Source organism: Mobula hypostoma, chromosome 18, assembly GCF_963921235.1.
Source record: "Mobula hypostoma chromosome 18, sMobHyp1.1, whole genome shotgun sequence".
NCBI classification, from domain to species: Eukaryota; Metazoa; Chordata; class Chondrichthyes; order Myliobatiformes; family Myliobatidae; genus Mobula; species Mobula hypostoma.
Genome location: NC_086114.1, coordinates 21531701 through 21546488, shown reverse-complemented (window position 1 = coordinate 21546488; position 14788 = coordinate 21531701). Strand labels below are relative to the sequence as shown.

Sequence of the window (14788 nt, the reverse complement as noted above, 5' to 3'; positions counted from 1 at the left end):
CACGTCGGCAGGAAAATCCCATCAGGTGACCTCCAAAAGACCATTACATCACTCTCACTAAAAAAACAGATCTCCTTGAGCATGTAACAGTATTGAAATTAAATGCTGCTGCTACAATAAATGCTGAAACTGGAAAACCTGGGAGTAAATGGAAAAGAACAAAAAAATGCAATTACTCCTAAAAATCTGCATCTCCAAGAGGTATTGATGCTGAAATTGAGTCATTGATTGACTGAATTTGAAACTAAATGCCTAGAGACACTTTGTCAATGCCAATTAATGGTCTCTGACAACTTGCGCTTGTTCCTTAATCACACTTCACTTGTTTACTAGGAAAACTGCCTGGCCTGTCACCAAACCGTTCTGAAACTTGAACAAAGAAATGCCCATTTTTGTACAGAAGCCCAAAAACCAAAGTAAATTTATTAGCAGAGAACATACATGTCACCATATACAACCCTGGGATTCATTTTCTTGCAAGCATCACAGTAAAGATAAGAAACACAATAGAATCAATGAAAGACTGCACCCAACAGGACGAACAGATGATCAATATGCAAAAGTTAACAAACTCTGCAAATACGAACAAAAAAATAAATAAATAAGCAATAAATATCAAACATCAATGAAGAATCCTTGAAAGTGAGTCCATTGGCTGCGGGAACAGTTCAGTGATGGGGTGAGTGAAGTTACACTCTCCGGTGTAGGTTCGGAGGCTCTTGCACTACTTTCTTGATGGCAGCAGCAAGAAGAGAGCTTGGCCTGGATGGCAGGGTTCCCTGATGATGGATACTGCTTTCCTGCGATACCACTCCATGTAGGTGTGTTAGTTGGATACAGATATTGACCCAATAGAAATATTGTGCACTTCTAAATCTCATTTGCATGTTTAAGTACTAATCATAATGCATATTTCAGGTGTTAATTAAATGTTTGTATTAAAGGACAATAGTGCTTAAGAATTAATAAAATAACAGTCCACTAGTAGGTGTTGCCCTAGAAACCATCATTTCCATCTTCATCTTGTCTTGGTATGGTGACTGTGATTCACAGCCTTGAACGGAAAAGCTGTCCAAAGGAGAGTTGGGCTTTCAAGGGTTATGTTCATCCTGGATAACTGCACCATGTCTGCACACTGTCTCTGTCAGTTTATCATCTTGACTCTTGCTGTACTGAATGTACGAGCTCAGCAAAGGCCACGCAAAGAGGGGTCCAGCTCACAAAGGTTCAGCCTGAGACTGTGCAGTGTCTGCACTCTGCTCTGCCATCACACCATTTCAAGCCCCATCTTGCTGCAAATTCCCAAACTTGCCCTGAAGAACCTGGAATAGTGTTTCCAAATTGCAGCCCGTGAATTGTGTACTGTGGATGCAAAAGTTCTGGAAATGCGCAGCAGGTCAGGCAGCCTCTGTGGAAAGAGAAGCAGTTAATGTTTTCGGTCCAAGACCTAATGAAGTGTTTCAGACCTGAACCATTTATCATTTCTCTTTCCATAGATGCTGCTTGACTTGCTGAATATATCTAGCATTTTCCATTTTAAATTTACAACATCATTTGGTTTGTTTATTTTCATTTACCCATAAGTAGTGTAAATCCTCTCTCACTTGTTAACTCTGTACACGTGCCTTCTTGACTTTCAAGGACCTCGAGGCTCTGTGGAAACATTGTTCTGCAGTCCTCGCTCAATGAAGGATTCATTTTAACTTTGACTATAACATTTTCCTTCTGTCTTGGCCATAATTTAGATCCATCCTTGAAGTATTTTCTAATCCAATAACCCGTGGTGATATTTTTTGCTGATAGAGTTCTGCTTTCTTGAACATTCCCCATTCCCATCACTCATCATCCTTCAACATGCAGCAACCTTCATCTTCTCTCTGGATTTCCATATCCTCTTTAATAAGATGCTTTTTTAAACCCTTGCCTTTGACTACATTTGGCCATCTGCACTAATATTTTGCATAGTGACATCATGTGAAATGCTTTGGAATAATGTTATGTTAAACGTGTAATATAAAGTTGACACCTGCTGGCTCTAATTTGCAGTAGAAATTCTGGATGTGATAAAACTCCAAAGTTCAAAGTAAATTTATTATCAAAGTATGTGCATGTTACCATATGCCACCCTGTGATTCATTTTCTTGCAGGCATTCATTGTAAAACAAAGAAATACAATAGAATCAAGGAAAAGCTACACACAAAGGCTTAAAAAAAGCCAAAAGACAAATTGTATAAATATTAAAAAAATAAATAAATATAACTGTTGAGAACATGAGGTGTGGAGTCCTTGAAAATGAGCCCATAGGTGTGGAGTCAGTTGAGAGTTCAGGTGAGAGAAGTTATCCATGTTGTTCAAGAGCCTGATGGTTGAAATGTAATAACTGTTCCTGAGCCTGGTGGTGCGGGATCTAAGGTTCCTGTACCTGATTCCCGATGGCAGCAGCAACAAGAAGAGAGCATGGCCTGGATGTTGGGCGGGGGGGGGGGGGCAGGGGAGTCCTTGATGATGGATGCTGCTTTCTTGTGGCTGCACTCCTTGGTGAAGTGCTCAATGGCTGGGAGGGCTTTTCCTGTGATGGACATGGCTGCCATTACTTTTTGTAGGCTTTTTCCATCATGGGCATTGGTGTTTCTTGTATACCAATTCTGAGCAGAATGAAAATAGTGTAAGGAAAAGGGCTGTGTAGCATTTTCTCCATAGTTCTTCCACATTAACTTGCCAGAAGGAGTTGGAAATAATTAGCTTCCTGCTGTAAAAGCCATGTTTGGGGGTCTGAGGAAGTATTTATTTTGTTTCTGACTTGTCAGTTTTATGTTGCCTTCAAAGGAGACTGTGTATCCATTTAAAATTCTGTTTATTTAGATGCCATCTGTTATCTGCCATTGAAGAAATTTACGATATTTACATTGAGTTGTATCTGGCATCTATTGCATCTGTTCTGTTCACAGTTGGTAGTTCGTTTCAGTGACCTACAATTATAGGTGGCAGCAGCTCAAATGGACTTGGTGGGTTTGTGTGAATAATTTCTAAAATCTCACAAGAAACAATTCAAATGTTCTCTTCACATCCAGAATATTGGGGTATAAAGCATGAGGTACAGGGAGAAGCTCTAGTCATCACACCATAGCAAGAATGTCTCTTAACACAACATGACACATTTCATTGTATGTTTTGATATACACATGACAAATAAAACTAATCTTAATCTTACTTAAAGAATATTACTGGGCACCAAGTGTTAAATAAGAAAAATGTTAAATAGCAGATTAGGAAATTAGGATTACAATTAGGATTGTTTTTTTTTTGTGGAATTTGGAAGGCCAATTGATTTTCATTTGGTTGACGGAGAAAAAAACTATTCCCATTGTTTCGGATGTCTAAGACCTGGTGACATAGTCAAAAAGTTTGAGCTAGGGCTTTCAAGAGTGAGGTTAGGAAGCACTAATATGTGAGAAGACGGTAGAAATCTGAAAAACTCTTGTTCAATCCTTTAATTTTGTATGCATGTCTTGATAGAATTTGGTTAACAAAAAGGATGGGAAATGGAATTGGATCACAATCACCCTTACTTTCATTGGCAGAAAAGTCTTGAGGGACTGAATGTCCTCCATTCTGTGCTACCTGCACTCTTGAGGATATTCAAGAGGATGTTTCCTTTAGTGGGGGAGGACTCAGCCTCAGAGTAGGAGGAAGTCTTTTTAGAGCAGAGATGAGGAGGAACTACTTTAGCTAGAATATGTTGAATCTGTGGAACTCATTGGCACAGATGGCTGTGGAGGCCAAGTCACTGGGTATATTTAAAGCAGAAATTAATAGGTTCTTAATTAGTAAGGTTATGGGGAGAAGGCAGCAGAATGGGTTTGAGAGGGATGATAAATCAGCCATGACAGAATGGTGGAACAGACTCAATGGGCCGAATGGCCTAATTCTCATCCTATGTCTGATGGTCATTCAGAGTTGTTTGTTTTCATTCTGGCAACAAAACAGTGTTTGTCTCTGCATTGGGAAATAGGTTTTTAAATGGTGTCTGAGCTGAAGGCAGAAATGAGAATTAGAAAGTTCTCTGGAGTTATTGAAGCTCTGACCATGGAGAAAAGTTCCACAAAGAAGAATTATTTCCACTGTATTTTCAATGAATTTGTGAGCATATAATCTGGGGCTTGACATCTCATCGGTGTGTGTGCTGAACCATAATTTCTATGCCTGTCACTGTCTGGCCTGTGAAGAAAGGAAGAATTTAGGACAGATCTCCAACAATCTGCAAGTCAGCCCTGAACAGATTGGTCTAGATGAAGATATGTTTGGCAGTCTGTTATTCGATCACGAACGATAGAAATAAAATGATAATGTTGAAATTTTATTAAAATTGTAGAGCAAAAAGTCACTGTATTAGGAAAACTCCTGTGAGGCTTGTGATTTGGGTGCAGATGGTAGAACTGATGACTTGCAGTACCACCCCTGACCTCAGGAGGCACTGTCTGTGGAGTTTACACGTGCTCCCAATGATCATGTGAGTTTCTCTCATTCTACACACAAAACTGTGCAGGTTGATGGGTTTATTGGGCTGGCAAATTTGTGGGTGAGTGTAGAATGTGAAGAGCGTTGACAGAAATGAGGGGAGAATAAAATGGGATGAGTGTAAATGGGTACATGTTGAAGGGCTGGAGGGCCTGTTTCATATTGTATGAGTCTGAGACTTTATAGGATGAGGAGTGTACTGTAAATTTAACAGCTAAAAGAGGACTGCTCCCTCCTCCCCCCCCCCACCCATTATCCACCATCAAATACCAAAGCAGGATGGGCACGTTAGCTGGAGCCTCACTGAACCCAGTAACTCCAAGAGCTACCCTGGCAGCAGTGCGACAGTCTGCACTTGCAGGTTACCCGTGTTATAAAATCATAAGACAAAGGAGCAGATTAAGCCATTTGGCCCATTGAGTCTGCTCCACCATTCCATCGTGGCTGATTTATTATCCCTCTCAACCCCATTTGCCTGCTTTCTCCCCATGACCTTTGATGCCCAGTCTAAGCAAGAACCTATCAACCTCTGCTTTAAATATACTAAGATTTAAATATAATATGACTTGTCCTCCATAGCCATCTGTGGCAATGAATTCCACGGGTTCACCATATTCTGATTAAACAAATTCCTCCTCGTCTCTGTTCTAAAGAGGAATCCTTCCGTTCTGAGGCTGTGCCTTCTGGTCCTAGACTTCCTTACTATAGGAAACATCCTCTCCACGTCCACTCTCTCTAGGCCTTTCAACATTCGATGTTTCATTGAGATACCACCCTCCCCCACCCCACACCATTCTTCTAAACGCCAGCAAATACAGGTCCAGAGCCATCAAACGCAAATCATTCGTTAACTCTTTCATTCCAAGAATCATTCTGATGGACCTCTTCTGGATCCTCTCCAATGCCCGCATATCTTTTCTTAGATAAGGGGCCCAAAACTGTTCACGAGACTCCAACTGTGGTCTGACCAATCCGTTATAATGCTTTACATCCTTGTTTTTATATTCTAGACCTCTCGAGATGAATGCTAACATTGCATTTGCCTTCCTTACCACTGACTCAAACTGCAAGGGAGTCCTGCACGAGGACTCCAAGTCCCTTTGCGCATCTGATATTTGAACTGTCTCCCAGCTTAGAAAATAGTCTTCGCTTTGGTCATAGTCGTAGTCATAGTCATACTTTATTGATTCCAGGGGAAATTGGTTTTCGTTACAGTTGCCCATAAATAATAAATAGTAATAAAACTATAAATAATTAGTAATATGTAAATTATGCCAGGAAATAAGTCTAGGACCAGCCTATTGGCTCAGAGTGTCTGACCCTCCAAGTGAGGAGTTGTAAAGTTTGATGGCCACAGGCAGGAATGACTTCCTATGACCCTCTGTGTTGCATCTCGGAGGAATGAGTCGCTGGCTGAATGTACTCCTGTGCCCAATCAGTACATTATGTAATGGATGGGAGACGTTGTCCAAGATGGCATGCAACTTGGACAGCATCCTCTTTTCAGACACCACCATCAGAGAGTCCAGTTCCATCCCCACAACATCACTGGCCTTACGAAGTCAAAGGAATAAAAGTGCTTGACCATATACTTCCCTACTCTATATTCCATCTGCCCCTTTTTTCCCATTCTCTCTATCTAAGTCCTTCTAATCTACAGCCTTCTTGCTTCTTCAACACTACCTACCCCTCCACCTGTCTTCATAAATCTGCAAATCTGGCACAAAGCCATCAATTCGATCATCAAAATGATTGACATATAACGTGAAAAGAAGTGGTCCCAACACCAACCCCTGTGGAATACCACTGGTCACGGGCAGCCAATCACTCAAGTCTCCCTTTATTCCCATTCTTTGCCTCCTGCCAGTCAGCCAATTTTCTATCCATGGGTAATGCCATGGGCTGTTATTTTGTTAAGCAGCCTCATGTGCAACACCTTGTCAAAAGCCTGCAGAAAATCCAAGTAAACAACATTCACTGACTCTCCTTTGTCTATCCTGCTTGTTATTTCTTCAAAGAATTCCCACTGATTTGTCAGGCGAGATTGCCCCTTGAGGAAACCATGCTGACTTTGGCCTATTTTATCATGTGCCTCCAAGTACCTGAAACTCTATCCTTAGGAATCTACTCCAACATCTTCCCAACCACTGAAGTCAGGCTAAATGCCTCCCTTCTTAAAGAGTGGAGTGACATTTGCAATTTTCCGGTCCTCCAGAACTATTCTGTAATCTAGTGATTCTTGAAAGATCATTTTTAATGCATCCACAGTCCTTTCAGCTACCTCCTTCAGAATCCTGGGGTGTTGTCCGTCTGGCTCAGGTGACTTATCCACCTTCAGACCTTTTGGCTCCCCGAGCACCTTCTCCTCTTTTATATTATTGACTAGCTTGCCTCATACTTTATCTTTTCTTTCCTTATGGCTTTTTAGTTGCCTTCTGTTGGTTTTTATAAGCTCCCCAATTCTCTAACTTCCCATTAATTTTTGCTATATGCCCTTTCTTGTGCTTTTATGCTGTCTTTGACTACCTGTCTCTGCAATAGTTGTGCCATCCTCCCTTTAGAATACTGCTTCAGCTTTGGGATGTATCTTTCCTGTGCCTTTTGAATTTCTCCCAGAAACTCCAGCCAGTTCTGTTGTCATGCACAACGGCTTTCCCATGTTTAATCCAAATTAATCCATGCTTCATGGCATCCCAGATAAATACAACTCTGAATGCTAGGATATCATTGAAACTTAGTTTGAAGCGGTTTTACCTGCTTGAGTCAAGAGCTCCTTCCATGTATATTTGTTATGAGATTGATGTAATCACACATGTGGCTTCTTTTGGTATTTTCATTCTCCATTTTGGGCAGCACAGTGGTAAAGCAGTCTGCAAAATGCTTTTATGGCATCAGTGACTGGGTTCAATTCTGTGGCTGTCTGTAGGGAGTTTGTACCTTCTCCCCATGACCATGTGGGTTTCTTCAGGGTGCTCCGGTTTCCTCCCCTATTCCAAAGACATATGGATCCATAGGTTAAGTGGTCACATGGTGTACTCATTGTGTCTGAGGGGCCTGTACTGTGCTGTATCGCTAAATAAAAAAATATAATCTCTTTCAAAGCAGCACACACAAAATGTTGGAGGAACTCAGCAGGTCAGGCGGCATTATAGAAATGCATAAACAGTCAACGTTTCGGGCAGAGACCCTTCTTCAGGACTGTAAAGGAAGTGGGGGGAGAAGCCAGAATAAAAAGGAGGGGAAGGACGATAGCCAGCAGGTGACAGGTGAGACCAGGTGGGTAGGAAATGTAAAGGGCTGGAGAGGAAGGAATCTGGTAGCAGAGGAGAGCTGGCCACGGGGGAGGGGGGAAGAAAGGAAGGAGGAGAGGACTTGGGGATGTGATAGGCAGGTGAGAAGACGTAAGAGGTCAGAGTGGGGAGTAGAAAAAGAGGAGGGGGGAGGGAATTTTTTTTAACCAGAAGAAGAAATCTATATTCATGTCAACAGGTTGGAGGTTACCCAGCGTGCTCCGCCACCCTGTATTTCCAACATATGGAGACTTCCTTGTGTGTAAAATTCTCTCTTTCTTCTTTTCTTGCCTGCTTTTTCTCTCTCTCTCCCCACTCAATTGTTCACTTCTTTATCCTCTATCCCTCTCCTGCCCCTCCCCATCTTGCTGTCTATCTGTTTAGTCCCTCTTGCTCTCTCTGTTCCGCTGGCTCTCCCTTTCCCCCACCAGTGTAAATCTGCTAACAGTATTATGTAACATCACGAGCAGGGAAAGTATTCTGGTGCGGCCTTGACTTTCAGCTGCTGCCTGACACGAGGCCAGGATGTCGTTTGTTACTTATTTAACTGAGGTACTTGAAGCTCTTCAATGGGAGATGAGTCAGAAAGCACAGTTTGGAGTGTGGCCAGCTTCCTATCACGAAGAAAAGAGGCTTTGCACAGTGGACCAGTAACTGGGGACTTTCGGTCACCAGCTGCGTAATGTGAACTCTGTCTTCTGGAAATGCCTTTGAGCAAATGGGCATCATTGGTGTACTTGACCAGTTTAGACAACAGAGCTGCCATCTGTCTCGCAGTATACTGTAAATGAGAAGGGATTTGATGCTCACTATGTCGCAGCCACTTGCTAAGAGATCACAGGAAAGGTTATAATTTGTATAGTTTTAATATGCAATTTATTGTAATTTACTTATAAACCCAGATGCTGCTGTCCTGTTCAACAGCAGTGCTTTTTTGGTTATCAGTTATTTTCAATAAAGTTTTTAAAAACTTCCAATCAGGCAACACTGAGCCACCTCTGGTAGTATTAGAGCAGGTCATCAAAAGGTTGCTCATCGGGAGACTACCTTCAGCGATAAGCTCCAGCTTTATTTGTCACGTACATTGAAACATCAAATCCTGCAGTGAGCTGCATCGATTGTGTCGGTGACCTACACAGTCTGAGGGTGTGCTCTGGGCAGCTCGCGAATTTCGCCGTGCTTCCCGTGCCAACATCGCAAGTCCACAACTTACTAACCCGAACGCGTATATCTTTTTAGAATGCGGGTAGGAACCCACGCGGTCATAGGGAGAACATACAAACTCCTTGCGGATGATGGCAGGAATTGAACCTCAGTCTTACAGCTGGCTCTGTGATGTGTTGTACTGAACACCCACTCTACCCTGCCACCCCAGTGTGCCCTTATCAGATGGAGAGCCAGTACTAAGTGTGGCACGATTAAAGTGCAGTAGCCCAGTATTTAAATGGGTGGACTGGTATCCAAATGTCTGGTCTGTTGATTTGGAGACTTGTGTTCAGATCCTGTCACAGCTGCCAGAAAAGTAAATTAGAAGCAATTAAATAACTCTGTTTGCATAGAGACTAGTAATTATAAAATTATTGGTTTGCTGTAAAAATCCTTGTAGCGTAATGCAGTTTTAGTGAAGTATGTAAATCACCCAGTCTGGGTGTATGTGACCCCAGCTCCACTAACAGGGCTGACACCCAGCATCTGTCTTGGGCTGACAGACCTGTGACTGGTGAGATGGTACAATCACCGGTAATTGGACCCAAACATTCCTGGTCTGCTTCAGTGATGTGGCTGAGGAGACCAAACGTAACATTTGCTCGAAATGAGGTAAGAATGTGAGTAATGGTGACGTGGCAAGTAAGTACACAGGATGAGTGGACACCAATCTGGCAGATGGAATAAATGTCGGGGGGAAGACAAGGTTCAGTAGAAAAATGCAGAATCTGAGTTTTTTTTTTATAAATGTCGAGAGATTCAGACATTTTGTTTTCAAGATAAAGTACGTTAGCAGTCTCTTCCAGCTCAAGAAGCCCAGATACACCTATGTGACCAATTAACCTACTGACCCATACGTCTTTGGAATGTGGGAGGAAACCAGAGCACTTGGAGGAAATCCACACAGTCACGGGGAGAATGTACAAACTCCTTACGGGCATCGGTGGAATTGAACCCGGGTCACTGACACTGTAATTGTGTTATGTTAGCCACAATGCTGGCACGTCACCTAATGTTGATATTCAAAGGAACCTAGGTAATGGTGTGCACCAGATACTGAAAGCTAGCACACAGGACCATCAGACTGTGAGCAAGATGGGTGATATAGGGATCTTCATTACTGGAGGATTTGTGTATAAGAATAAAGATGTTTCATCACCATATCTGGTGCCTTGCTGAGACCACAGAGTGTATCGTGAACAATTCTGGAGTCCTATCCATCTCAGTTTTGAATGCAATCAACGATTAAGCTTCCACAATTCTTCCTGGTTAGAGAATTCCTGATGTTTGTCCCACTCACTCCTCCTCTGTATGAAGAAATATTTCCTTAAGTTCTAAAAAAAAACAGGATACACTTGCAAAGTGAGAATGCCGATAAGATTCACCCACCTGGTTCCAAGGTTGACAGGATTGTCATATGAGGTCAGCTAGGCCTCCATTCTGCAGAGATTAGAGTGAGAGATGGACTCATGGAAATATAAGAGTGCTGTACAGGGTAGGTATGAGGTGGCTGTTTCACCTGACCAAGGGTCAATGACCACAAAATATACGGTAGGCATTTTGGAGTGAGATGAGGCAACATTTCACTTTAAGGGTGGTGAATGTTTGATTTTCTTTACCCAGCAATGGCTGTGGAAGTTTGCTCATTGATTCCATTGAAAATAGGTTGATAGGAATCTGCACAATGGAGGAACCCAGAAGATCTGGAGAACAGGCAGGAAAATAGTGTTGAGCTAAGGCAGGGGTTCCCAATCTTTTTTATGCCATGAACCCCGTACCTTTAACCAAGGGGTCCCCAAATCCCAGGTAGAGAACCCCTGAGCTAAAAGAACACAAGGGATTCTGGAGATGCTGGAAATCCAGAGTAAGTCCAGCCTTAAGGACAATACTCAATCTGAAACATTGACTGTTCATCCCTCTGCATAGATGCTCCCTGGCCTGCTGAGTTCCTCCAGAATTCAGTGTGTGTGTAACATTGAGTTGCAAGATCACATTGAAAGTGATGTAGGCTTAAGGGGCCAAATGACCAGACCCTGCTTCTATTGGAGTTCTTACCATTTTCCTTTCCTTTCTTTTTTCTCCACAGATGTAATTGTTGCTTACCAGAATGGATTACCTGTCCTCTCGCTTAATCTACCGTCAAGGCGAGAGCGCTGCCAGTTCACCCTCCGACCCATCTCGGACTCTGTCGGGGTGTTTCTGAAGCAGCTGCAGGCGGAGGATAAAGGCATTGACCGAGTCGCCATCTACACTCCAGGTATTGTGCCTCCCCAGTCTGGGAATGGGGATATTACTGAAAGAAAGAAAATATTGCATCATTCACACTGAGCTAAAGTTAGAATTAAGAATCTCACTAAAAGCTCGTGGTTGAAAAAAATCAATGACCTCACTTAATTTTTTAGCAAAAATGCAAGTTAAAGTGTGAAACTTACACATAAGTGGACGTGTGTAAGCCTGTATTTCCCTCATCTTGTTGCAATCCCCTGGCGTCGCTAATGGAAGAATTGTGGCAGGACTAGCTTGTCCCTAATTTTAGTGTCTCAAGACTAGAAGTAAAAGATAGACAATAAGTGAAATGCTTTTTTAAGGGGAAAATTGTTTCAAAGTTGGGAATGAAAGAATTTTGGCTGATAACTTTTGTAAGATGATTTTGCTAAGGTTATCAGTTACTGAAACAGTAAAGCTTAAAATGAAGTTTAAGAACAAAATAAGGAGAGATTTCCCTGAGAGTGTCAGCTGCTGTGAATGATGAACAAAGATTTTCATGTTGTGGAGGAGTAGCAATTGGGACACTTCACTGAATCCGGCGGCATTTGTAATTCTGGTAACGAGACCTGCAGTTCCCGCCACTGTCAGTGAGGAGTTCATGCATTCTTCCCGTGACTCTGTGGATTTCCTCCGGGTGCTCTGGATTCCTCCCATGTTCCAGAGACATATGGGACAGTAGGTTAATTGGTCCATTGCTGTAAATGGGCAGTGTGGGCTCACTGGGCCAGAAGGACCTGTTACTGTGTTGTAAATTAATTAATCTCGTTCCTGTTTCTTTGTACTCTCCTGCAAGAGTGTTGTGCCATAGTACAAAATAAATTCTGAGACTAAAAAATGCTAGAAGTTTTCCGCATGTTGGGTAGCATCCAGGGAGGAAGAAAGAGTGAATGTTAACGAGTGGCATAGGAGAGTGCAAATGCCGTAATCTGGAGCGAAAAAAAAACATTTGCTGGAGGAACTCAACAGGTCAGGCAGCATCCACAAGCATGGTTGAGACCTTGTATTAAGAGTATTTGGTCATAAACTGGTTTCTCTCTCCACAGGTGCTGTCCAATCTGCTGAGGTTTTCTCTTGTTAACCCATGTCTTTAGTTAATAGAAGATAGATCATTACAGCACAGTACTGGCCCTTCGGCCCAGCATGTTGTGCTGACCTTTAAATCTAATCTTAAAATTAATCTTAACCCTTCATACTTACGCAGTCCTCAGTTTTTCTATCATCCATGTGGCTATCTAAGAGTTTCTTTAATGCCCCTAATGGATCTGCCTCTACCACCACACTTGGCAGGGCATTGCACACATGCAACATTCGCTGTGTAAAGAACATCCCCCTCCCATTCTTTCCTCTAATTGCCTTAATATTATGCTCACCTGTAGTAGCCATTTCCACCCTGGGAGAAAGTCTCTGACTATCCTGTCAGTTGATGCCTCTTATCTTCTTGGTCTGAAGCCTTGTGGGGCTTTCAGCTGGCATTTGCGGGTGAAATTGCATCCCCATGAGTAGGCTTTCACATGTTGCTGGCTTTGTATGAAGTGGTTTACAAAATGTTTACAAGACCTAGAGCGGGCGTGTGGTGAGATTTGCAGTTACTTGCTGCTTGGGATATACGCAAGACTGATTCTCATTGCCCATAAGTAGTGGTGAGCTGGTTTTTTTTGAGTACCATGTCAGAGGAGAGGAAACAATTAAGTCCACTGCTGTGGGATTGTCATCACAAATAGGCCAGACCAGGTAAAGGATGGCAGATCCCATTCCCTAAAATGACATTAGAGCATTCATGATCCAGTTGGATCTATCAGACAATTAAGTAGTGTTATGATTGCTATTTGTATATGCACTCAGTGGCCATTTTATTAGGTATGTTCTGTACCCAATAAAGTGGCCACTGACTATGTTCATGGTCTTCTGCTGCTGTAGCCCATCCACTTCAAGGTTCAATATGTTGTGGATGCTCTTCTGCACACCACTGTGTAACACGTGGTTATTTGAGTTGCTGTTGCCTTCCTTTCAGCTTAACCTATTCTCCTGGGACCTCTCTCATTAACAAGGTGTTTTTAGCCACAGAACTGCTGGGCACTGGATTTTTATTTTTGTTTCTCGCACCATCTCTGTAAACTGTGGCGACTATTCTGTGTGAAAGTCCCAGGAGATCAGCGGTTTTTGAGATGGTCAAACCACCTTGTCTACCACCAACAGTCACTCCACGGTCAAAGTCACTGACTTCACATTTCTGCCCCGTTCTGATGCATGATCTGAACAACAACTGAACCTCTTGACTACGTCTGCATGCTTTTATGCATTGAGTTGCTACCGCATGATTGGCTGATTAGATATTTGCATTAGCGAGCAGGTGTATTATAAAAAAAGTGGCTACTGAGAATATGCATTCAACAGTTGATTCATTTACTTCATTGGGGGAATCTTTTGTGTTTGAATCAATACCTTTGTTCCAAGGGGGTAATCTGTGAGCCAACTGATATAGCTGAAGTACTAAATAGTACTTTTCATCTGTATTCACCAAACAGAATGATGCGAAAGGTGGTGAATTTGGGGAGAGGTACATGATAATCTGGGTCAGATCATCATAAGAAGGAGATGTCATAGGATGCATAAGGGTTGATTAAATCCCATGGCAGTAAGATCTGTCCCACTTTGCTCTAGGAAGCATGGGAAGAGGTAGTAGAGTCAATGCAATCATTATGATTGATGCACTTGGATTAGATGAGACAAAGAAGGATACAGACCTAATGCAGGCAAATGGGATTGGTTTAGATGGGCAAAAGGTCCACATTGACATGGTGTTTTTGGTGGACCATTTCTGTGCACAGAATTCCATGATTCTGACTCTGAATAGAAGGCCAGCTTTATCATAGGTCCAGTAATGAAACCACTTTGTTGCCCATGAGCCCTACCTCTTATGTCTGGACTTGTGATGGTGAAGCTGAAAGGGCTGTCTCTAATGGTTATTGTGTTACCCCAGAAGACTGTTTGTGCTAATCACCATATATATTGCTTCCTGCAGATGGAAATCGAATAGCTGCATCAACAGGGATCGATATCCTGCTCCTTGATGACTTCAAGTTAGTGATAAATGACGTAGCTCACTATGTGCAGCCACCAAAGAGAGGTACTTAATTCTCCTTATCTCTAGCATTAATTGACATTGAACTCCACAGTCATCAACGTTAACTCCTGCAGAACTTCTGGCTGATATTTCAGTTTAAGCCACAGTAATGTTGAATGTTATTACTTCTGTTTACATTTTAAAAAATGTATATCTAGAGCAGGGGTTCCCAACCTTTTTATACCAAGGACCAATAAATACCATTAAGCAACGGGTCCATGGACCTCATATTGGGAATCCCTGCTCCAGCGCTACTTCATTAGAGTGGTAACAAACTAGATTTGTCAATGAGCCCCTTGAACAGATGTTGCAGCAAAAATAGCCTGGTTAAAGAGATGGGCTTTAAGGACCATCATTATAGATATACAGGTACGGAGGATT

At 42.3% G+C, this 14788-nt stretch overlaps 1 protein-coding gene across 1 annotated transcript in view; it reads left to right on the top strand.

The window, feature by feature from the left end:
- mcu (mitochondrial calcium uniporter) overlaps positions 1–14788 on the top strand; it is a 217165-nt gene that overhangs the window by 181419 nt on the left and 20958 nt on the right. The window contains exons 3-4 of the mRNA XM_063070563.1: positions 11102–11272; positions 14306–14410. Coding sequence (XP_062926633.1) covers positions 11102–11272; positions 14306–14410 — 276 coding nt within the window. The remainder of the gene's footprint in view (positions 1–11101; positions 11273–14305; positions 14411–14788) is intronic.